The 23942-nt window shown below is 34.2% G+C and overlaps 1 protein-coding gene across 2 annotated transcripts in view; it reads right to left on the bottom strand.

Moving 5' to 3' along the window:
- Positions 1-23942, bottom strand: part of Dach1 (dachshund family transcription factor 1) — a 382982-nt gene that overhangs the window by 103425 nt on the left and 255615 nt on the right. The window contains exons 4-7 of one of the 2 annotated variants that reach the window (XM_021181594.2): positions 23778-23933; positions 23182-23354; positions 10809-10944; positions 8988-9122 (exon numbers count right to left, since the gene is read on the bottom strand). In XM_021181594.2, coding sequence (XP_021037253.1) covers positions 8988-9122; positions 10809-10944; positions 23182-23354; positions 23778-23933 — 600 coding nt within the window. The remainder of the gene's footprint in view (positions 1-8987; positions 9123-10808; positions 10945-23181; positions 23355-23777; positions 23934-23942) is intronic. The other variant, XM_021181596.2, reaches the window with a different exon arrangement.

Consider the following 23942-nt stretch of genomic DNA (forward strand, 5'->3'; position numbering starts at 1 on the left):
ATATGCAGCTAGAGTCAAGAGCTCCAGGGTACTGGTTAGTTCATAATGTTGTTCCACCTATAGGGTTGTGGATCCCTTCAGCTCCTTCGGTACTTTCTCCAGCTCCTCCATTGGGGGCCCTGTGATCCATTCACTAGCTGACTGTGAGCATCCACTTCTGTGTTTGAGGACCCAGACATAGCTGTCTCTTGTGAGACTATGCCGGGGCCTAGCAAACACAGAAATTTCTATCTTGTTAAACTATGAGATATCGCGTTTGAATGTATGGCGTGATAGTTTTCTATCATTATTCTATAAAAGTTCCAATAGCACAGCATCACTTGCTCTCTTTCAAAACTCAGCACTTGTGCTGTGTTACTATATTAGGTTAACAACAACTAGGACAGCTTTTGGAATTGCAGAACTGATAATGACCATTTTTGCATGTCTCTAATGAATTTAATCAGAGAATAACAGAAAATGTTTTGGACTTAGTTGAGAGAAAGCCTATCTGCCCATTTGCTAAATTAAAATGTACAAAATAAAAAGTTAGAGCTCTACTAAACAAGGTTAATTAAATTAATTCAGGGTTTCCAAAATGAAATGGCAGTGTGAAGTGATTCTCAAATTGATGTATTAAAAAAGGTACACAGCTTCTGTAGATCATGTTCACAAAAGATCACGCAAAGTTTCAGCCAGAAACAGCACAGGTAGAAGAAATCCACATTTAAGCAACATTTTGAAAAATTGTTGAATAAAATAAAGTAATTAATTCATTAAGCTAAACAATATGCTGTTCAAAAATTTTTAATGAGGTCAAGGAATGATTGATAAATCACAAACAAAGCTGAATTACACTTGGAACTAGCATGTTAATGAATCAGTAATTGCTCCCACCCTCTGTCTCATCTGAGGCAATTAATAATAATAATAATAATAATAATAATAATAATAATAATAAATAGTTTTAGAAATAATACATCAAATATATGGAAATAAATCCCTGGAATACGTAAAAATACTTCACTACAAAAATGCTATGTGTGACAGGTTCAAAGATAGCAATCCTATCCCAAAAAGATGTCCTTTAACTTTCAATTCATTCAAACATATGGTATTTGAAGCACATGTATATGCTCTTCTATTAAAGCTAGACAAGGCAATGCAATAGAGGAATAGCATCCTAAAGGCAGGCAACAGAGTCAGAGACAGCTACTGTTTGCATTGTTAAGAGACTGTCAAGAAGATCAAGCTACACAGCTGTATCATATGTGAAAGGGTCAGTCAGTCCTGTGCAAGCTCCCTGATTGGCAGTTCAGTCTCTGTGAACCTGCATGGTCTCAGGTTTCTTCCAACCAATTTTGATTGGATATAAAGCACCTTCTATGAGATGAAACCCATTCCTGGTACTCTTTAATGGCCCAAACCTCTTGATTGGCTAAGGTAAAGTATTTGTTATCTTTCCTCATAGTCTCCCTCCATCCCACCCTTCCATCTCCATCCATTTAACCCTTCCTGTTCTATTATTCCCATTTCACCCTTCATACTTCCTGCCTTCCATCCCGCTTTCTGTGAAATCTTACCCACATTCCCTTTACTAGTTTCCAGTCTTCTAGGGCTACTCCAATTTCAACACACGTATCTCAACATTAAAGCTAATATTCACATACAATAGGGACTTGTATCCTCCTGGCTATGGATCATCTCATTCTGGATTATTATTATGTTGTTTTTGAGAAGTTCATAATAGCTGATTAATATCCTATTATGTATATCAACTAAATCTTTATGGTCTATTCATTTATGGGCATCTAATTTGTTTCTATTTCCTAGGTATAGTGAATATGTTCACACAGTTGTGTAGTAATGGCATGTACATGATAGGACCAACGAACTACTTTTTTTTTCAGTTGAATATAAGACCTGTTACACAAAAGGAACTCATGGCTGGTCCAATTAACTGCTTATGAAATCATTGTCTAGGTATGTCATATGCCATTGTAAAGAATTCAGTGGTATTATTCTGCTGAATCGACACAGTAATAAAATGCCCCCTACACACTTATCTCTGATCCCATAGATTAGTGCATCACTCAACCTTCAACAGAGAGACTCTTTCAATGCAGTAGATGGTGATTAATACAGAGACTCACAATCAGTCAATGTGCTGAAAATTAGAGATTATAGAGTCCTCCATCTTAAACGGGACTTTTATATCACAACCTCTTCCACCAAGACTCAGGAATCATCAATGAAGAGGGAAAGTAAGTGTTGTAAGAGTCAGAGGTAGTAGGCATTTAAAAAGAAACATTTTTTGGATATGACCATACAGTTACACAAGTAGACTTACTGTGACTTCAAATGCATTGTCAAGATAGGCAGAAAATGAAGATAGTCAAAATCCAAGCATGGATAGAAAAGAACTAAAAAAATCCTAACCTTAGGAATGTGGGTCTCTCGGGGCTACCCATGCTCCAGCTAGTGGCCTTAAACCACTGCATATAGATGTAGCACTGAATGAACTTTTGGGTATGTAAAATTAAGAAGAAAATACATGAATTTGGGGTGAAGTGGCAGTAGGGGTTGAGTATTTTACTCAAATGCATTATATGAATATAATAATAAAAACAAACGTATTTTAAGAAGGTAAAAGGATGCCATTTGTAACTGAAGGATGCTTGATCTAAGTACTTACAAATGAGAAGTTATTAAAAAGTCTAATTAAAGGAATAACGTACATCATGTTTGTAACAACCAAAATAATTTCAGCACAATTAATGTTCAGTATGACAAGAGTTGTAAGAGTGCCTCAGATGAAATAATAATCTCTATGGCCAGTAGAGTGTTTCAGTGGGTAAAGACAGTTAGCTGCAGCCAGGTCTTATGGCTTGAATTTGATGCTGGACCTCACATAGTGAATGCACAATTCAAAGTGTAATATGTGTTAAAAGTGTGAAAACATTGGAGATTCTACAGAGAAGGGACTTTTAATCTAGACAAATCCATGTGATAACTGCATCAGATAATAAAATTCTAATAGGTTAGAATGTATTATTACTATTAATTAGTGTAATGGCAATCTATCATTTTAAAGAAGAAAGCCATTTTTGAAGATAAAAATCTTAAAGTAATAGTACTTTTAAAATCACATTGTTTAAAACAATGAAAAATATGCAAAAGAATTAAAACATATTTTAAGAAACTTGAGATAAATCATGCTTAGCCAGCTTTGGAAAAAATTATATGTAAGAACTGCAGTACAGAATATATTAGTTGAGAAAGGAACTTTAGGTATGTTTTAATCTGTGCTGGTGCATTTCACACCTTGTTCTCTAATTCACAGTGCCAAACAAATTCCTTTTATACAAGGACAGCAATTTCTGGGAATCTTGAACAGTGATGGACAAAAGTTCCCACAAAGAAAATGTTCTATGGCCTGATACAAGTCCTTAACAACCTTCATCAATTTTTTTCCTGCTCCTAAAATGTTGGTTCCCTGCAGAAGACACGAGTGAGGGAAAGTATTCTATTTCTCAGAAGCAAAAGTATTCCACATGATGTTGATAAAAGCAGATTTGAGAAAGGAAGTTGAAAATACAAGTGAAAGAAATATTTTAATATTTAATATTTTAGGGAGGGGCAAGAAGAAAGGGAAGAAGTGAGAAGAGAGGTAGACAAGAAGGGAGGGGAAATAGGGAATAGAGAAGAGAAGAGGACAAGCAGAAATGTGCTGTCTTGGTTTATTTTACACATTTGTGCCTTAATGCGTATTTATTCATAGTCACATCATATTAGAATGATCTAAAAACTAAATTTACTAGTATAGAGAACTTGTGAAATCCCAACTGAATGTGTGCTGTTGGGTACGCACAGCCCTGTCAAGGACCCCAAAGCCTCCATGCTATCAAAGCTGGAAAGACTTTCCCTAGAGTGGCTCTGAGGGATGGCAAAAGTCCCTATCAGTCACTGTGTGCCTGTCAATAGTCTGTATAGAAAACATTCCCACATAGCTTTTTCCCCACAGATGCTCACATTCTGAAGTCTGATTCCACACAAAGTCTGCTCCTATGCGTGATAGCTGAACTTGCACCCTTATCCAGCAGTATATACTAACCCAATTGCTATTTATCTGCAATGGCCCTGCCTTCTTGCTTAGCATATACCATAATGCTGCCTGCCTCTCTCTTCCTCTCTCTATAAAATATATGCTGAGCTTCTGCGATGGTGCAGCATCTTCATCTGAGAACCCAGACCAACGTACACCAGTTTTCTGTCTGTGTATTTGGCACGTATTTAACCCCACATGAGTTCTAGTCAAGATCCTAAGACCCAAGTCATGAAAGCAGTGAGAATCATGTAAACCTGTCCTATTTAATATCTGTTGGTTGATTTCTACTCAGATGGGAAAGAGCCCTGGTTTTTCTAAACCCATAAAGCTCCAGAGAACTTGTGATAGTATTAAATGTTAGATGATGCAGATTCTATTTATATATTTAGGATATATAATATGAATATAACTACAACTAATATCAAGAGGCCAGGAATGTGAAAGAGAGTGACGCAAGACAAGGGAGAGAATATGGAAAGGTTTGAAGGGACAAAGGAGATGGGTGAATAATGTAACTATATTATGATCTTAATAATTACAGAAATCATTTTTAGAAGGACACTGTAACTGTTTTTTAACCTTTCCTTTTGAAGCATCAGAGTTTCTTTTACAAACCCTTGACTTTAAAAAAACCTTATAATCTTCATAAACATGTCTCATTTTGCCTGGGATTTCCACATGAAGTTTAAATGTCTATACTTCTCAATATAAAACAATGTTTCATTTTTCATATTTTAAATGTGGTTTAATTAAACCTTCTCAAGGCTTAAGTTTCCATTGGACTCTTCTTTATGCAAAAAATAATAATAAATGTGAGCACTTACTCAGCTATGTGTTTCCTGAACTCTGAGTTTATATGACTTCTAACCGTGAACTGATCATGAATTGTTTTTTTTTTATTTTTTACTTTTGGTAGCATGTATTATAGGCAATGGGTTTTTCTTATTAAGGAAGACACACATGTTCAAAAGTTATTAATGATTAAGACTTCACACCAAATCATTTGGGGCACAAAATAAATTTTTCTATCTCTGCAAAGTATCAATGTTTTCCTAAGAATCATTGCCTTTTGAATGATTTAGTTGTTAGAAAGCAAATTGCACATAAAAAGTTCAACCTGCAAATGACATGAATATATAATTAATTTTTCTACAGATTTCTCTAAATAAAGTTACTTGTTCAATAGAGATATGAGTAGTAAGAAAGTTGCAGGGCTATTGTGAGGGATATGATAAATGGAGTCATGAAAAAAACAATTTTTAATTTAGCAGACTCTATCAATCTAGAAAGCCCATGAATATTTACAATTAATTCAGTATGCTGGAAGTAGATGAAAGAGATAGAATTCATCCAAGAGAAAGAGCAACATAAAACAAGACACTATAATTATAACAACATCTATTAAAATTTCCATGATTTGAAATCAATGGTAGTTTCATATACCCAGTCAGAATGCTAAACAGTTAATTTTGTAGATAAAATATTGAGATACACTTGGGATTTGGTTAAGATCTGTGTTCAGAGAGAGAAGATTTAGAAAACCCCAGACAATAGTAACTTTAGCAAAACAGTAAGGTGCCATATGTATTCATAGTTAGAACACTCTACAATAATCACACTACCAAAGAAAGACATTTCTGACTTTTACCTTAATATTTAAAGAATTCAATAACCATCTTTGGCTCCACTCTTCTTTTCTATTTCTTGTTATTCTCTACCAATTCAAACCACATAGTATAATTACATAGACAACATGGTTTATTTACAATCACTGTAAATGTTCAGATGACTCAGAGCTTATTCATGAAGAGAAAGTGCAATAATAAATAATTTCCACAGGAGAAGATGAATGTTACAGTAAAGTTGTGGAATTAGGAATATACAAAAAATAGAACATTTAAAATATATTCTATAATATTAACACAATAATTACAACAACCAAGCAGTAGTCTAGAAAAACTCTTTTTTGAAAAAGATATTTTTTATGTATGTGAGTGCATTGTCACTGTTCTTAGACACAACAGAAGAGGGCATCAGATCCCATTATAGATGGTTGTGAGTCACCATGTTATTCCTGGGAATTGAACTCTGGACCTCTGGAAGAGCAGTCAATGCTCTTAATTGCTGAGCCATCTCTCCAGCCCCTAGATAAACTCTTAATTTATGGATATTCCAGATCAATTCAACTGGAAACATAAGGCTGTAGAGTTTCCCATGACATTTTCTGCTGGGATTCATTGCTGCAGCTATTGGCTGTCTGCAATGTCCCTTTATCACTCTCTCTAGATTTCACAGTTTAATTCCCAGCATTTCATACCAATATTCTTGAAAATAATTTAACTCATTATATTGATATCCATTGTATATTACCAGTCAATTTCCTGTATCTGTTTCTCTTTAACTATATTTTATTTATTATGTGTCTCTTTGTGTCATGTCAGTGAGCATATTTGCAAATCAGAGAACAAATTTCCAAGACTGGGATTGTCCTTACATAATGTGAGTTTCAGAGGTCAAATCAGAACCTCTGTGTTTAAAATAGTGCCCACTGGCTGAGTCATATCTACAGGGCTCCACGTAGTTTTTACATTGAACTAGCTAAACAGTATTCTTGGAAAATTGAGAAAATAGCCACTTATTTTCTTAAGAGATTTACTCAGTTGCTGAATCTTTGCAAAAAATTTACTTCTTTATTATCCAATTAATTTTTATATTAAACATTACTGAAGAATTTAATTTTACAAATTGTTTCCCTAATATGATAACTTTCATAATTGAGTGATGATAACCTTTTATTAAATATGAATGATACAGAACATATAACATGAATGTTCTTCAAAAGTGAAGAATGCATGGAAAATTGGAATTAGAAATATAGAGGGCTTGGGACTTGGTGATGTGCCATATATACACCACTAAAGTTATACTAGTACAATAGCCAGTGTGTATACAGTGATCATACACAGTAAATCATAGAAAAGCTTGCTCAGGTTGCTGTTTCTCAAATGTATTTCCCCTTTAACAGGGTGATATTCTCATGGAAGTTCCAAAGAACAGAAAGCCTTATTTGTAAATATTTGAAATGTTTGTAGTTTTTTTTTTTTTTAAATACTTACTGTCTTTCTTCCTAAGGGAGTAAGTAAGGATGCAATGCATTTTAGGAAAACATTTCCTAAGCATTTTTATTGTTCGCCAGGCTTTCTCAATTTCTTTTTAAAAGCATTTTGAACTATTTAAAATCTAACTTTCAATACCCTTTGTAAATTTTACAATTGAATTATTTCATTTCTCCTATGATGGAGAGAACTAAACCTCATATCTTGTTCATGCTATACAAGTACTGTGTGTTATTCTTGGGCAAAACAAAGTTGTTTGATTTATATAAAAAATAGCCAATCAGGTAATTTACATGTGTAAAATTTGAACAATTTATATAATATTAAAAAAAAAAAAAACCACTGGCCAGCATGAATTTGAAAAAGTTCAGAGAGGTGTGGGAGAGTGTGGAGGGTGGAAAGGGAAAGTAAAAAGACATCATAATATCAAAATCTCAGAAATTTTTTTTTTTTTTTTTTGGTTTTAGTTTTTCGAGACAAGGTTTCTCTGTGTAGCCCTGCCTGTCCTGGCACTCACTTTGTAGACCAGGCTGGCCTCGAACTCAGAAATCCGCCTGCCTCTGCCTCCCGAGTGCTGGGATTAAAGGCGTGCGCCACCACGCCCGGCCTCAGAAATTTTTTAAAAAAGTTAACAAAGAATGAAAGTTGAAAGCAAGTGAGCAGGCTTCTATAGGTACAACACAATACTTGTACTTGTAAGTATATGTACTTACATATGAAAATATGTACTTACATTTATGAATACATATTTATTAGCAAAATAACATAGCAAAAGCATAGCAAAATAACACTTCAATTTTCTAATGAAATTTCTTCTCAGATTAGAAAATTCACGAATACATTCCTAGCACTTTGGTTGTAAAATTGGATTAGATCTATATAGAAATACTTTAGTAGGAAATCTGCATCTTTGCAGACCCTAGGCTTTGTTACTGCTGGGAAGTTTGTGTTTGTGTGTATGTGTGGATAATATGAGTTGATGCTTCTTTGTATGTGTCTGTGTTCATATGTAAGCAGGTACATATTTATGTATGTGGGGACATATGCACATGGCACATATGTGGGGAGGCCAGAAGTTGAGCATAGGTGCTTTTGTTTGTTTGTTTGCTTGCTGTGTTTTGTCTTTCTCAGTAGCCGACAGCCTTCATTTTGAGACTGAACCTATCACTGGGAACTAGAACACACCAAAAGATGAGGCTGGCTTGTCAGAAATCACTGGTAAAACTCAAGTCTCCTTCAGCCCAGTGTTTAGAAGCACGCACACAATCATCCCTTCCTTAGACGTTTTTCAGTTATGTTCTGGTGATGGATCTCAGACACTAATATTTTCAAAACAAGTCCTTGTAGGACGGAGCTATCCACCCTGTTTCCCACACCCTTTGAAATGACTACAAAGATTCACTTGAATATCCTGAAATACTTAAAGACCATATATCTATAAATCAAAATAGAGTTCCTGGGATCTCTTTTATGTCCTGTCATGCTAAGTAAAAATATAATGGCTTTGGATGCATCATGAAACACAAACAGTAAATTAATAAATAAAAAATAGAAATAAGAGTGAAACATATAATTCACTCTTAAGTATGTTGTGAAAATTAAATTGTCACTTACCATTGTGCAACAGGAAAGTAGCCGATCTGTATTCAGACACCTTTTGTTGAGTAGGCCTAATATTTTATTAACAGTGTGCATTTAAAATATTTATCTTATTTTACTAGTACAGGAATAGATGTCGTACTTCGTTTCCAGAACAAAAGAAAGGGCACAGAATCATAAATTACCTTTTTCAATGTGGATCCGTTTTGACTCATGCCCCATGTCATGACCAGCCAAATCCCCCTCCTTTGGCCCAGGAAGCACATTTGGGGATAAACCCATCAGCATCTGGTTCATGGACAGGCCATTCTGATGGACAGCTGTCAACCCCGAAACAAAGAACAAATATAACAACATCAGAAAATGTGGCTAACATCTATCCATTGAACTGTTTTTAGAACAACAACAAAAACATAAACACATAATACCCAAATTTAATATCACAATCCTTTAGTAAAATTACTGGGAGGTGGATAAGGATGAGCAATAAAGACCAAAAATAATACCACTTTACTATATTTAATGTCACATAAAGTAAACCCTTCTGCATGGTTAGAATTTGTGGCCTGTCGATGTTAGTGTAACCAATACCAATAAAGTATTCAATATTTATTCTAGGGCATCAGGTTCTCTCTTTAGCAAATGAACTTACCCCATCGGGGAAACTTGTATTCTCAGCAACAAAGCCCTTTAACAGCATCAGGTTAATAGGAGTGATTTTCTAACTACCTGATAAAATCAGTACAGTTTCCTGCAACTAATAAACTGATATCATGTTTCAGTATCCCTTATACTATTATATCCCATAGTATATTGCATGATTGAAAATAATTTTGCTCTTTAAAATGTTATTTAAATAAGTCATTAAATGTAAAATATCTATACCATATAAAATAATACTATAATAATACTAACATGATAATTTTTCTATGATTTTATTGGTGAAATCTCCTCTATTGTATATGCCAGAATGATTTTGCTGACAGAACCCTAACATAGTTCTATCTTGTGAGGCTATGCCAGTGCCTGGCAAATACAGAAGAGGATGCTCACAGTCATTTATTGGATGGTACACAGGGCCCCTAATGAAGGAGCTAGAAAAAGTACCCAAGAAGTTAAAGGGGTCTGCAACCCTATAAGAGGAACAACAATATGAACTAACCAGTACCCCCCCCCCCAGAGCTTTGTCTCTAGTTGCATATGTAGCAGAAGATGGCCTAGTCGGCCATCAATGGGGGAGAGGCCCTTGTTCTTGCGAAGATTAGATAGCCCAGTACAGGAGAACACCAGGGCCAGGAAGTGGGAGTGGGTGAGTTGGGGAGCAGGGCAGGGAGAGGGTATAGGGGGCTTTGGGGATAGTATTTGAAATGTAAATCAAGAAAATATCTAATAAAAAAAAAGAAAAAAAAAAACTTTGGTTCTTCTGGAGCTAGCATGACAGATTATATACTACTTTTTATATACTACTTTTTATTCCTGACCATAATCCTAAAATTAAAATCATTTAATTCAGTGAACATCTAAATGACAAAGTATTGGGTTTTCCAGATTTACTGTGCTTAATTTGATTTCTCTTATATGTACTTGTGAGTATTTTTTATTAAATAAGGAAGGGTGTTAAAATCTGATGAACTGTAAAAATAGCAGTTTTCATTGAAGAAATGCACTTGAATAAACCAGAAACCATGTACTTAGGTGTCAGATAGTTGGGAATTGGTTGTGTACTTCAGAAACTCATCTGGAAAATGACTTACTTTTTCTTGTTTCATAGCTCAAATATTTCTGTGTAGTATCAAAGAAAGGATGTTATATCAGAACCTGTTAATGTCGCGTCATCCTTCATAGCATTCCACACTGGGACACATAATTCTGAGGGATGGCTATGGCTAGGGAGCTTCGGTGCATGATACATTTGAGATCCATTTGGAATGAGGGCACTTTGATTAGAAAGCCCAGCTGCACCTAATAAAGTTTCAGATGGTGACAAGCAGAACTATAAAACCTACGGATTCTGTCGGAAGAACTCTCAGTCCGCGCCGGAGAGCTGGACACACTGCTGCTGCGGTGTGAGGATGGGTGGCTGCCGGGCCTCCGGCCCTCCTCCAGAGATGGAGCAGGCGATGGACTGTCGGGAACACGCTCCTAAATTGCACAGAGTGAAAAGGGAGAAGAAGGGGTCAATACGTTGATCTTAATTCATGAACGTTATTTTTTCTCTAATGCAATCAGAAATGTGAAGAGGGCTATGCCCCCCAAAATACCCATGGTGTTTCACCTGCACTTAACAACACTAAAAGATATATTTAATCTTGACCACAAATCTCAAATTCTTGCATCCATTTTCATCTGAATTACTGATATCATACACTCTTGAAAAGTCAAGATAGAAAATAATTATTTTACTGGTAAACCACAATACAGCCACAGCAAATAGTACTAAGGCATACTTTGGAGAAAATGTTAGGCCATAGAAGACAATTCAAAATAGCCCAGTAAGACCACCTAACAAGAAAACTTTGATAGAACCAATCAACACTGAGTTCTGGGTAATTATTTTGAGTGCATCTTTACATTTGTTTTTCTACTTTGGCAGGTATTAAGGATCAATGACATATACCTTATGCATATAACATACCAGAATATTATCAGAAGATTGTCAACACTATGTGACACCACTCTACATTTAATGGACACAGTTAATGCTTTGTGACAATATAGTATTATTTAATATTAAAATTATTTTCATTGAATTAATGAATCTCCGAAGATAGGCTCTTTTCCCCATTTCTATTTGTGAAATATGTATCAACTGATTTTCAGACAATCTTGCTATAATGTCTCTCTCTAAATTCTATGAAGACATGTCTACTACTCTATGCACTTCACAATGAATAAGCTTTGTAGCTGTGCTACTTAGAGTTATGTTAATATATATTATAAATGGAATTATAGATTAATAAATCAACTATTATTTAAAAATTCATACTTTAAGAACCAAAATATTTTCATTTTCATATATTAACAAACAGGCATGAATGAGCTCTATAATAACCAATATATATTTGAGATTAGAAACAACCTTTCACACTTAAAAAATGGTACACAAGAGACAAGAGATGGCTTCATGATTAAGGACATGTGGGGCTCTTACAAAGGACCTAGGTTTGGTTACCAGCACTGACATAGTTCACAACCACCCTTAATTGTAGTTGCAAAGAAAAAGCACTGTTCACAACCCTGTCCTTAAAAATCACATTGGTCTCTAGATGGCTGCAATCTACCTGCATATAAAAAAATCATCAGGAAAGAGCTTAGAATTGTCTGTTCTTGAGTTTTGTTTCCAGACCTTCTAGTTGACAGAGTAAAGCACCTGAAAGTAAGACATATGGAAATACATGTGGAAGTGTGAACCCTTTGTTCCTAGGAATATGGGGTTATATGAAAGATTATCTGTGCAGTAGTAATTTATCAACAAGGGGGAATACTACACTGGATAAATCACTGATCTTCTGTGGTTAGTGTCCTTACAAGATAGTGTGTAGATAAAGCATAGACAATTTGTGAAGAAGGAGGCAAGACTGGAATCACATATCAGCATGCCAGAAATTTTCAGCTACTGCCAAAACTCTGGAGATGCAGAAAGGATTCTGCTTAGACTATCAGAGGAACACCAACCCTTGAATAATTTGATTTTGAGCTGGTAAAATCTAGAAATGTCAGAATATTTTTTAATATTTTAAGACAACTGGTGTATCATTGTTAGTTTCTGTGGCCCAAAGCAAAATATTCTATCCATGAAGAAAGAGCCAGAAATTTCTTTCTATAGATAGGTAGATAGATAGATAGATAGATAGATAGATAGATAGATAGATAGATAGATAGATAGATATCAAGCAGGCCAAATCAAGTAATTTTTTGCACCATGCACACTTTTCCCAATGATCTACATTGCCAATGAACATTTTTAACAGATACCCTGAGGATTCACTTTGCAGAGCCCCACAATTAAAATGAAGCAAGTGTCATCATACTCAAGCTTTATTTTAAAAGTCTATATCATAAACTAATCCCTGATGCATGTCCTAAAGAGCATGATGCAATCCCGTAAATAGCTGCATGGCAAGTAACAAAGAACTTATCTGCTCAAACATTCTTTAAAAAGACTAAAAAAACAACAACAGCAAGCAAAACAAAATTATCATCTATATTCTAGTCTAGATGAAATGCAATAAATTCCTGTAGTGATAAGCTGCTGAACAGTAGCAGCTTTAGCAAGTCTAGATGTGGGTTGGTTTCTGGAAAGGACAATAAAAGTCATTTAAAGCAGAGCTATCTGGACTATTATACCATAGCATTATCCTTCACCATAGTTGATAAGATGTTGAATATTGTGTCCTCTAAGTTTTGCTTATGTGAAAACTAAGTAATAGATAAATACAAGATACATATGTTCCAACTCAGCTTCACTGCTGTTTCACCTAAAAGGCTGAAGAACAAGTCACTGAAAAAAAATGCTTGAAGAAAATAGGAAGAAAAACACACACATGAACACTAACACACACACACACATCCCATAGGCCTGAAATTCAAAGACATCATAGCTAGGGAAGACTTAGTTTCTTCCCTGTTGTGGAAGCTTGCAGCTCACATGGCACTTTTTTTTTTTTAATTTTCTTTCTTTCTTTTTAGTAAATAGAGTACACTTATTTCTCTGATGACTAATTATGTTCAACATTGTTTATTATTTTTATTAGATATTGCTTTATTTATATTTCAAATGTTATCCCCTTTCCTACTTTCCCCTCTGAAAACCCCCTATCCCCTCTCCCTGCTCATCAACCCACACACTCCCACTTCCTGACCCTGGCATTCCCCTGTACTGGGGCATAGAGTCTTCTCAAGACCAAGGGCCTCTCCTCCCATTGATGACCAACTAGGCCATCCTCTGCTACATATGCAGCTAGAACCATGAGTCCCACCATGTGTTGTTTTTGTTGTTGTTGTCTTTTGGGTTTTTTGTTTGTTTGTTTGTTTGTTTTGATTGGTGGTTTGGTCTCAGGGAGCTCATAAATTAGTTCTTAGGGATGGGATACTCAGCTTAATTTCAGTTCATAGGACTCCAAAATTTATGTCTGAAGTTCATGATGCCTTTATCAATAAGGTTTTTTACCTTACAAATCTGGGGAAAACCAAGGGCAATAGCCTATATTTTTTAGGAGCCTTTGGACAACCCTGACCAAGTCAGAAAGATGTGGATTTTCATGCCAAGAGTTAGAATTTGAGATGGGTAGCCATGGAATCTATAAACATAGACTCACATGAGCTACAGGTTGTTTTCTTAAGTCTCAAATAACACTGTGGAAGAGGGAGCAGAAAGTGTATATGAGCCCCTGCACCAGAGAATGTGCTATGATATTCTGTAACCTAGCAATGTCAAAGCTAAGCTTAAACAATCTCACCAAAATGATTTTTTAAACATAAGTAGACATAACAACAAATATAGACATGCCAAAGCAGAAACGAAAAGCCTACAAGACTTCAATATTTCACAAAGAATTCAGGCAGCTGAGGAAGGCTGAGTAGGAAAAGTTATCTTCCCGTAGAAGAACACAACAATTATTTATCCAATACCAGATAGATGGTTAGCACTGAAAATACAAGGATAACAGTATTAAGACTAATTAGGTTATATTTAGAAATATACCTGCACATACACATTCACATGCATACACACATACATACATACAGTCATACTATCATACTGTCATACTGTTATACACACATAATAAGAGTCAATGAAAAACCAGTTAATGAATTTGAAAGAGAGCAAATAAGGGTGTTTTGAAGGTTCTAGGGAGGACAAGTACAGAAGAAATGGTCATACAATTATGATATTAAAAAGGCTCATATCAAAGTTTATCAACTACATATAGAGTTAAATTATTATAGTATCCACTGTCTTTATTTTAGATGGCTTTTGCAGTATTTGTATATTTATTATAGGATGTGAGTATGAAGTTTTACAATAAAAATTCGAAAGAGTGCAAGGACACATTTATGTATTAAATGTAGTATAGTAGAGTTGCATCCATAATCAGGCCAGGTTTTCATAATTCATGCATCTTGATATTGATTTCTTCTTTTTAAATTTTTCTTAAAATTAGAAAAAATATTGTTTGATAATCAAGCATGCATATGATGTCTTGACAAAACCTACATTCATTTTCTTCCACTCCAACATTTCTCTGTTCCTCTAAAATTTTCCTTCCAACTTTATGTGTTTATATACTTAAACCAATTGAGTTGACTTAGTGCTACCAATATGTGACTGGGTATAGGTAGGGACAATGGATAAAACATAGAGAGCTTCTCAGCGACCAAATCTCTGAAAAAACAAAACAAAACTGTATATTCTCCAGCAACTCTGATCGTCAGTAAAACCAGCTCCTTATTTAGACTGAAAGGGCCTCTCAAGATCCAAGAGAAGTTACCAGACTAGGGTAACTTGGCTAAGCTTTAGACATAATTTCAATTCAATAAGGTTGATATTTATTTACTTATATAGAAATATATAATATGTACTGGAGAAATATTGTGTTTTATTGAAATAGAAATTTCTAAATTAACCGATATATCTCCTACAAAGCATGACATCCATGTTCCCAATACGTTTTAATTTATCTTAAAATATGTGTGTTAGTGGCTTTATTTGTAATGGCACATGCTCATGTTTGGCTCAATAGAGATAAAGGACAATCTAAAAGTTAATCAAACTGTGTAAAAATCATTTGCAATCTGACTTTGCTGCCATAACAAATTTCATAACAAGTACTAATGAAAAGCATGGGTAAACAGTATATAAAATATCTTGGATATTTAATTCACAAAACCTAAATATTTATTTATAAACTTAAATAGCAATGGCTATGCCAATAAAATATATTCTTTGCTCCTTTACACATTTTTCATGAGTAGAAGATTATTCAATATATGTAAGTGTTCCAATTTTCTATGCTGATTTAGTTAACTCATAAATCATGTACCCATGCCTTTATTCATTCAAAATACCTTTAAAATGACACAATAACTAAGTAAAAATTGATTAAAGCCTCAATATAAAATATATTTTTATAACATGGTTTAAAGCTAAGGGAATTATACAAGTTGAAGCATTTAATGGGTTTTCTCATTTGACATTATTGTAGTTTATATTTAAGAACAGAGAACACTGTGGCAATACATAATACTTTTATTTTAAGAAAATCCTTTATGCAAATTTTATGATTTAAAAGCTTAATTATTCAATTGAAACTTCCTATAAATTGAGACACAACATATTCAGTCATTTCACTTAATGTATAATTTCAATCTTTAGAACGTGATGTATTGTTCTTTGAAGAATTTCATTAAAGCAAAATCCATTGAGCAAGTAAGATTTGAATACATTGTTCCACAATAAATTAATTTATTTCAACAGCTTAATTCTTTTATCATATTTATATGCTTGCCTTTTCAGAGTATTCTATAGGATGGAGAATAATGGAGACAGTAAATAATAGCTTAGAGGAGGACCTTGTAATTATTACTGAAACAAAATAGATAATGAGTTTTATTTAGACATAATAAGAAAGAAGTTCAATATCTTTGGGGAAACTATGTAAACTGGATTTATAATTTCATTTCTTGATACCTTTTAACCTCTAAGCTGGCCCGAGGTAGAACAGAAAAGAATATTATTTAATGCTTTGACACACTGCTTTATAGTCCTACACCAACTCCACCAATCAATAAAACACAATCTTTTGCAATGTTCCATCTTTATAAAACTCACCATGTTAATAAATGAAAATTTAAGAGGAGTACTCTTTCACTGTAAAGAAGGTCAGACTAATAAAGTAATGGTTTAAAAATAAATGCAGAGAGAAGGCTGCATACATTGATGCAGAACAATAAGTATTGTTCTTTATGTTAATACAAAAGTAAAGGTGGAATTCAAAACGACCACACTCATATTGTCACATCCATGACTGAATATTTGCAAAATTGCACTGTCCTTGCTACCTGCTCTCCACCAGGAACCAGTGTTACATTCCATGATTAAGCATCAATAATCACAACTACTGATTTATATAGATGATTATTTCACTTAGCTTTAATTAATCATGTTTTCTTTTTAATTTCCTTCACACCCCTATAAAACTCTTCATCTTTATTTTACTTAGAATTTTTCTCACTGGAAATGACATAGAAGTAGATAAGCCACTCTTTCTAACGTTAAATGACTTATCTTTCGACAACTTCTGAATTGCACATTGACATAGTTGGCCACTGCTTTTCCTTAGTACATACATAATCCATATTCCACACTCCTGATTTTGCTCACACTTTCATTGTTTCATTCAGGGAATATTTACTGAATATTACCTCCTGCCGTGCAGGATATAAAGTTATGATTATTTATTACGATTTTTAATCACTTTTTTTTCAGCGTGGACCATATCTCATTCACTGTAGACTTAGCAAGGTATGTCATCATTTTCACTGATAAATTCAAATTCCCATGCTCTGAAAGCTGTGTTAAGAATAAAAATTGTAGGCTGGGTATGGTGGCACATGCCTTTAATCTCAGCACTTGGGAGGCAGAGGCAGGCAAATTTCTGAGTTCAAGGCCAGCCTGGTCTACAGAGTAAGTTCCAGGACAGCCAGGGCTACACAGAGAAACCCTGTCTTAAAAAAAAAAAAAAAAAAAAAAAAAGAATACAAATTGTAGCTTTCATATTTTGATTTTGGAAATTTGCTAAAATGACTTCTAAGAGACACAGTGAATGATGTCCACATACGTATATCAGTTAAAACCAGTGAGTTGTTATTTGAAAACCCTATTAATTTTATCACTTTTACTTAATTTTAAACAAGCAGGAGCAAGGAATATAATTTTAATTATATTTCTCTTTTCTTCTTCAACTTTATTCTAAAGAATTTTCCGTTTCTTCCACATTTACATGGTAATACTTTATTGGTTTATAGGACAGAGTTTACATAAAGTTAATAGATATAGATAACATAAACTTAATCAAAGCAAGAAAGCACAATCTAGACTTGAGAGTTAGAATTCATCTTGGTAAAAAATGAAATTCATGTTTGGTTGATTGGTTGGTTTTGTTTGTTTGTCTTATTGTTGTTGTTGTTGTTGTTCATTTCAGGAAGGTTCCTTCTATATAACCCAAGCTTTAATTGAACTCACAATCCTATCAGATTAGTACTAGCATTAAAATTAAGAGGCAGAACTCTTTACATTCTACTCAAAAAGATAAATATAAAAGAATAAACACAGCAGAAACAGGTCAGCTCAGAGTTGTTTCTGTTGCTGTTTGCTGGCATTTTTGCATGGCAAATATATAGAGCCAACTTTCCATCTGATTAGGCCCAGTATATGTTCCTATTATACCACTCCAACTATAATCTTTTATTTGCAGTTACATTGATGTGTCTAAATGATATTTATGATCTTTTCTTTCTTGAGTCTAGCAGATTTAGAGCTGAAGTGTCCATTCAAGTTTCTTGCCACAAGTAAACTTCATGGATAGTGTTATGTGCCCTCAAAGGCAGAGTATAATATCTGCCTTCTATGATTCTGGCCAGTACTGATAATCACACTCAACGTTCAGCCCTTCGGGTGATATATAAAATGATGATTTTATTACTTATTCACTTATTGGATAGAATAATTATATGTCGATGAGATTTAATCAGTCATTTATTAATTCTCGTTGATATTCATACTACAAATGAAGAAAAACACTAGTTCCTTTTCTATTTACTTCTGCTTAAATCTGAACTGGATTCTAAGAAGCCAAATTTTATAATATTTTAGGTGAAAATAATTGAAAAAAAAAGACAGTAAGGGACAAAGGAATCTCTTAACAGACTCATGACTATATCTGGTTAGCCTGATCAGGATCGCCTGGGAAACTGTTGGACAGATGACTAATGATAAGTTTACAGAAAATAAAACTACTCATAAGCAATGGGCAATGCTGAAAGAATTGCAAATACTTTAAATGGTAAATTCTTTATTGTAATTCCGTGTTAAAGTTTTGCCACTATGATCTCCATGCAGAAGAGGAAGCTAGCTATACAGGTACAAAATAATCTGTCATGTACCTAGGAGTTAGAACAGAAAACACATGAAGGGCAGAAACCCTACTCCAGGCTCCACGCTAAAGCCATCAAGTCTATTTCAGCAGGAGCTTTTTCTTAACATCTCATGATAGCATTATGCATGTATGAAATATAATGTGATTAGAACAGTGATTCATTCAGAAGGCTTAGAGTTATGGGTTCAAAGAATCCAAAGAGAATCAATTAGCAAAGCATTTCAACCCATTAACAAACTTGCTAATGACAAAAGGAATTGAACTCTTAATTTAGACTGCTTAATTTACTCAGTGATTTAAGATAATAAAGAAAAACATTCTAAAATTTAGAAATCATACAGAACAGAAACTTGCAAGATAGTTTTGGGCTTTAGCCTTTAAACCTACTTATAGATTCTAAATCAAGGAACTTGAAATTTAATTTTTAAAAAAGTAGATAAACACAAATTTCTAATATAAAGACAGATTTTTAAAGATTGACTGAGTAGGATATATGGCAAACATTCTGAGAAACATATTCAAATCCCTACCCCAACAAGAACACAAACTAATAATAAAAACTCTTAGGACTTAGAGCTACATTTGTAGACTATTGTACAAATTGTGGTTTATATCAAAGTCCAGAGTCTTTCCTTTAATCAGATTACTTCTAGATTACTGTATACAGGCAGAGGTCACCACTAAAGACGCAAAATGTCAACCAAAATGTTTGACTCAGTAAAATCATACGATGTTAGAACACAGGGTCTGGAGCTAAAGATACTATGCTAGCTTTAAATCTTTGAGACTGAACCAAAATGAATCTGTGGACATCACTCTTCTTAAAAAATTATTTCTAAATAAATAGTTGTTGAGATGCAAATTCCAACCTGCTTAATTGATGACTTTGAATAATATAGTCCTCAGTATTTCTTTTGCTGAGATTAAGAACCATTTGAAGTGTATGCATGTATGGGGAGAAGCCGTGCAAAATGTTTCTCAACCACAGGGGAAATTAGACTGCATGCTATATGGATTGTCTAACCTTGGTTATAAACTTGAAGGAATGTAGAATCACCATGGTAACCAATCCCTGAAAATGTATGAGGGAGTGTTTATATTTGGTTAATTGAAGTGGAAAACCCATCCTAAATAGAAGTAGCACCATTGCCTGATTGGATTCTGGTCAGAATAAAGAAACCTGCTCATAGTAGCCCTTATCTATGTTTTTTGTGAAGACAATCTGACCAGCTCCTTTCAACATTACTGCTCTGACTTCTCCATACAGAGGATTGCATCTGCAAACTGTGAGCCAAAATAAACATTTCCTTTCTTTCTTTCTTTTTTTTTCTTTTTTTTTTTTTTTTTTTTTTGGTTTTTCGAGAAAGGGTTTCTCTTTATAGCTCTGGCTGTCCTGGAGCTCACTTTGTAGACCAGGCTGGCCTCGAACTCAGAAATCCGCCTGCCTCTGCCTCCCGAGTGCTGGGATTAAAGGCGTGCACCACCATGCCCGGCTTTCTTTCTTAACCAGTGCAGTCAGGTTTTTGTTACAACAATGGGAAATATAACCAAAACAATATAAAATCCCATTTTATTGTCAATTTAAGTTCTGTGACTGTTAGACAGCAAAACTACATTGACCTCATTGGCATAATAGATTCATATACAATTTACAATAATTTATCTCTATAAATATATAGATCTTAAGGAGTTAAGGTAAAATTATAATGGTCTAAACAGTATTTGCCCATTTCTTCCTGAAATTTAACTTACTAAACTACTCCAGTTCTCCAAACTCGCAACAGTTTGGCAAATTTTCTTACTGAGTCTCACTGAAAATTGCCCTTATAAAGAGAATGCTATAATAGTCTTCATGTAGTTATTTCCCTTGGCATTTAATTTTTTTGATTTCTGGAATCTTGATGATTGTGTTCTCTTCTATCTGTCTCTATATGGTTTAAGTTTCTTTTGAGCGTCTACAATTGTCCACAAGAATGGAAGTTTCATAAGAATTTAAAGTATCAGTCATGTAATGTAGAGAACAACTATTTGTTTTCTATTCTCAGATAGCACTGTGTGAATGTGCGCCTGTGTGTAAATATTGTGTGCATGTGTGTGTTCGTGTTTGTGTGTGTACGTGCATGTGTGGGTTTATTGAATGCATGTTGTTCTCGGCTAGAAACTCTTGTGGTGTTAAGCGTACAGTCTACCAATTGAAATTGAAAGACACCATTCTTATTCATTGATAATCAGTTTTACTCAATATTGTCTTTGCATGTGAAACTAGTCATAGACTTTATACAAATTAATATATACGAAATATGAAAATCCTTTATATATATATGTATATATGTATATATATATATATATACACATACATACATATACACCTTTTGAATATATTTATATGTGTGTATACATATATGTGTGTGTATGTGTGTGTGTGTATGTAATGTTTGCCCCCAAAATCTTTATTTATAAAATTTAAAATTTGAAGTTTATGTACTTTTCTTCTATAATACAATAGTATTCTATTATTTTTTAACAACATATAAATTAAAAAGCATTTCCATTCAAAGGCCATATTGTCAATAACAACAAATAGATATTTCCCTGAGTCAGAAACTCAGATGATCAGATCCTACTATATTTTGTGTTCAGTAGTAAGTGTGTCATTGAAAGAAAAAGTATTGGGCCTTATAATTAACAAATTAATTAAGAAAGAAAATTTTTATAATATGTTACTCCAAAACATACATTTTTTCTTTTATTTTAAACTGTATATTTTTATTTCCATTCTCCCTTAGTTTCTACTTAATCTTAATTCTTTTCATCACTGTGAAAGCATGAACATGTAGACAATCCTTCATGTTTCTATTTTGTCTTCAGAAGCTGTATCTTCTGGGATGGCACTAAATCTTTGGTATTTAACATTCCACTTTCAAGTGGCCTTTACATTTAGAATCATGTCAAGCAAATCAACTCACAGGCACTCTTCTAATTACTCACAGGGGCCCATTTTGTTCAATGTGACATCGTAGTCAGCCATTTTCTTTGGGAAAAATAAAACTACCCTAAACTACATTTAATTAGCATAGACAAAGTAAGTTTACTAAACAAGATTTGAGCTATTGACTGTCCTAATATCAAACTCAAGCACTGTGGTTATTAATTTAGAACAGGATTGAGTCACTTAGCATGTCAGGGTTTTAAATACAAAGCAAGTTTTGTTGGTAAGGGCAGATGGGTTTTCCAGCACTTCTATCAGGCAGTCAGGCAGTTGGTCTTCCCTTTGCGGTTGCAGGGGGAACTATCTGCTCTGTAATTAATCTCAACTAGAGCAATGTTTCCCATGTCCTTGTTACCATCAGAATTTATACCATGATTCAGAACTTGCTCAACTCCATCTGTTATAAAACTGCTAAAAATTGTCCCAAGAGACCACAAAGTGGGATATCAGTATGACTTTGTAGGTGTTGGCCTATGTGTGAAGACATAAATATCATTTACTTTCTTATTCCCCTTTCAGATATTTCCTTCCTGTTTAGATCTCCTTCCTCTGCATTCTGAAACTTAGTCTAAGAAACCGCAACAGTATTTCTGAATTTCTAACAACATATTATGAGTTGAGAGCTAAAGATACTTCCAGAAGAAAATTAACTTTTTCCTCCAACTTACCTCAACTTAAACACCTTGGAGTTTTAGAAAGCTGTTTCAAGATTGTAGTATTTAATTAACAGGAGTTACAACACAAACAATTTTGGAAATGGTGATCAAATAGAAAGGGTATCAAGTCAAGTCTCTTGATATTTTTTCTGTGCTTTAACATCCTAGCTTAGAATTAAAAATTTAAAGTACTTAAGTCTGTGATCTAGATATTTTATTCATGTAAATCTATCCAGATGAGGAGTGATAGGGCCCTCAGCTTTGAAAGTTATATAAACATATAGAAAGGCTTATAACACCATCGACAGGAGCACAAAGAATGATCAGTGCATGCAGGTGCTCAGACGAATTGAAGTATATAACTTATTTCCCTATGTTATTTCTAAAAAGCAAGAACTTATAATAAATCTACCTACTTACTATTTTTTTTCTTACTTAGTATTTTTTTTCTCACCATTTCCTGTTCTTTAGATTTTAGAAATAACTTATGGGGATAAGAAAAATGGAGTGAGGGATGGTAACTGAAGATGACCATTCCACAACATCATTATGATGATTATTATGATGAGACAGTTACCTTAATAACAGATGTCTCCACTCTGGATGGAGGACTCTGAACTTGTGCTGCCGCCGCCATATTTGCAATGGTGCTAAGGTGGTTCATCTGACTCATTGCCATGGTGACAGATGCTGGAGGTAGGCTGACAGGAATGAGAGGGTGGGGCATCATCATAAAAGGAAGTTCCAGTCCTATAAAAAGAATACAGATAGACCATCACTGCTGTGCTGAGGCTAAAAATCACCAAAGACCTGTCACTAAGAGTCAAAAAAACTGAAAAATATTCTAATTGTGACAGTCAAAGATACAACAGCTTGTTTATTTGTATATAGTAATATTCACTCATGACTGGGAAATTAAGCCTACAGCTAATTAGTTTGGTGCCATAATTCATCATATCAAGTTTTATGTGTATAATACAAACATCTTGGTCTTGGCTTGATTTATTTATTCCTCCTGGCCATGTACCAACTTATAGACATGCTATAGTTTTGATGATCTTGACTGTGTGAATGCAGTATATCTTTTTTTTTAATTATTATTATTCTGCTAGTCATTAAAGAAAATAATTTTTCAACAACTATCACTTTTAGTGCTAAAAGTTGCCATCGTACCATTTGGCGGAAGGTGGCTGTGCTGCAGATGGTTGAGAGGATGGCTAACTGGAAGGCTAAACGCTGCAGGCATGCGGGCATGTGCAACAGGAGTCTGGGATCCCTGGGATGGGGGAGAGTGCAGTGTTTCCTTATCCCAAGAACCACCACTGCTGCCTGTGGGGA

Source organism: Mus caroli, chromosome 14 (assembly GCF_900094665.2).
Source record: "Mus caroli chromosome 14, CAROLI_EIJ_v1.1, whole genome shotgun sequence".
Taxonomy (NCBI): domain Eukaryota; kingdom Metazoa; phylum Chordata; class Mammalia; order Rodentia; family Muridae; genus Mus; species Mus caroli.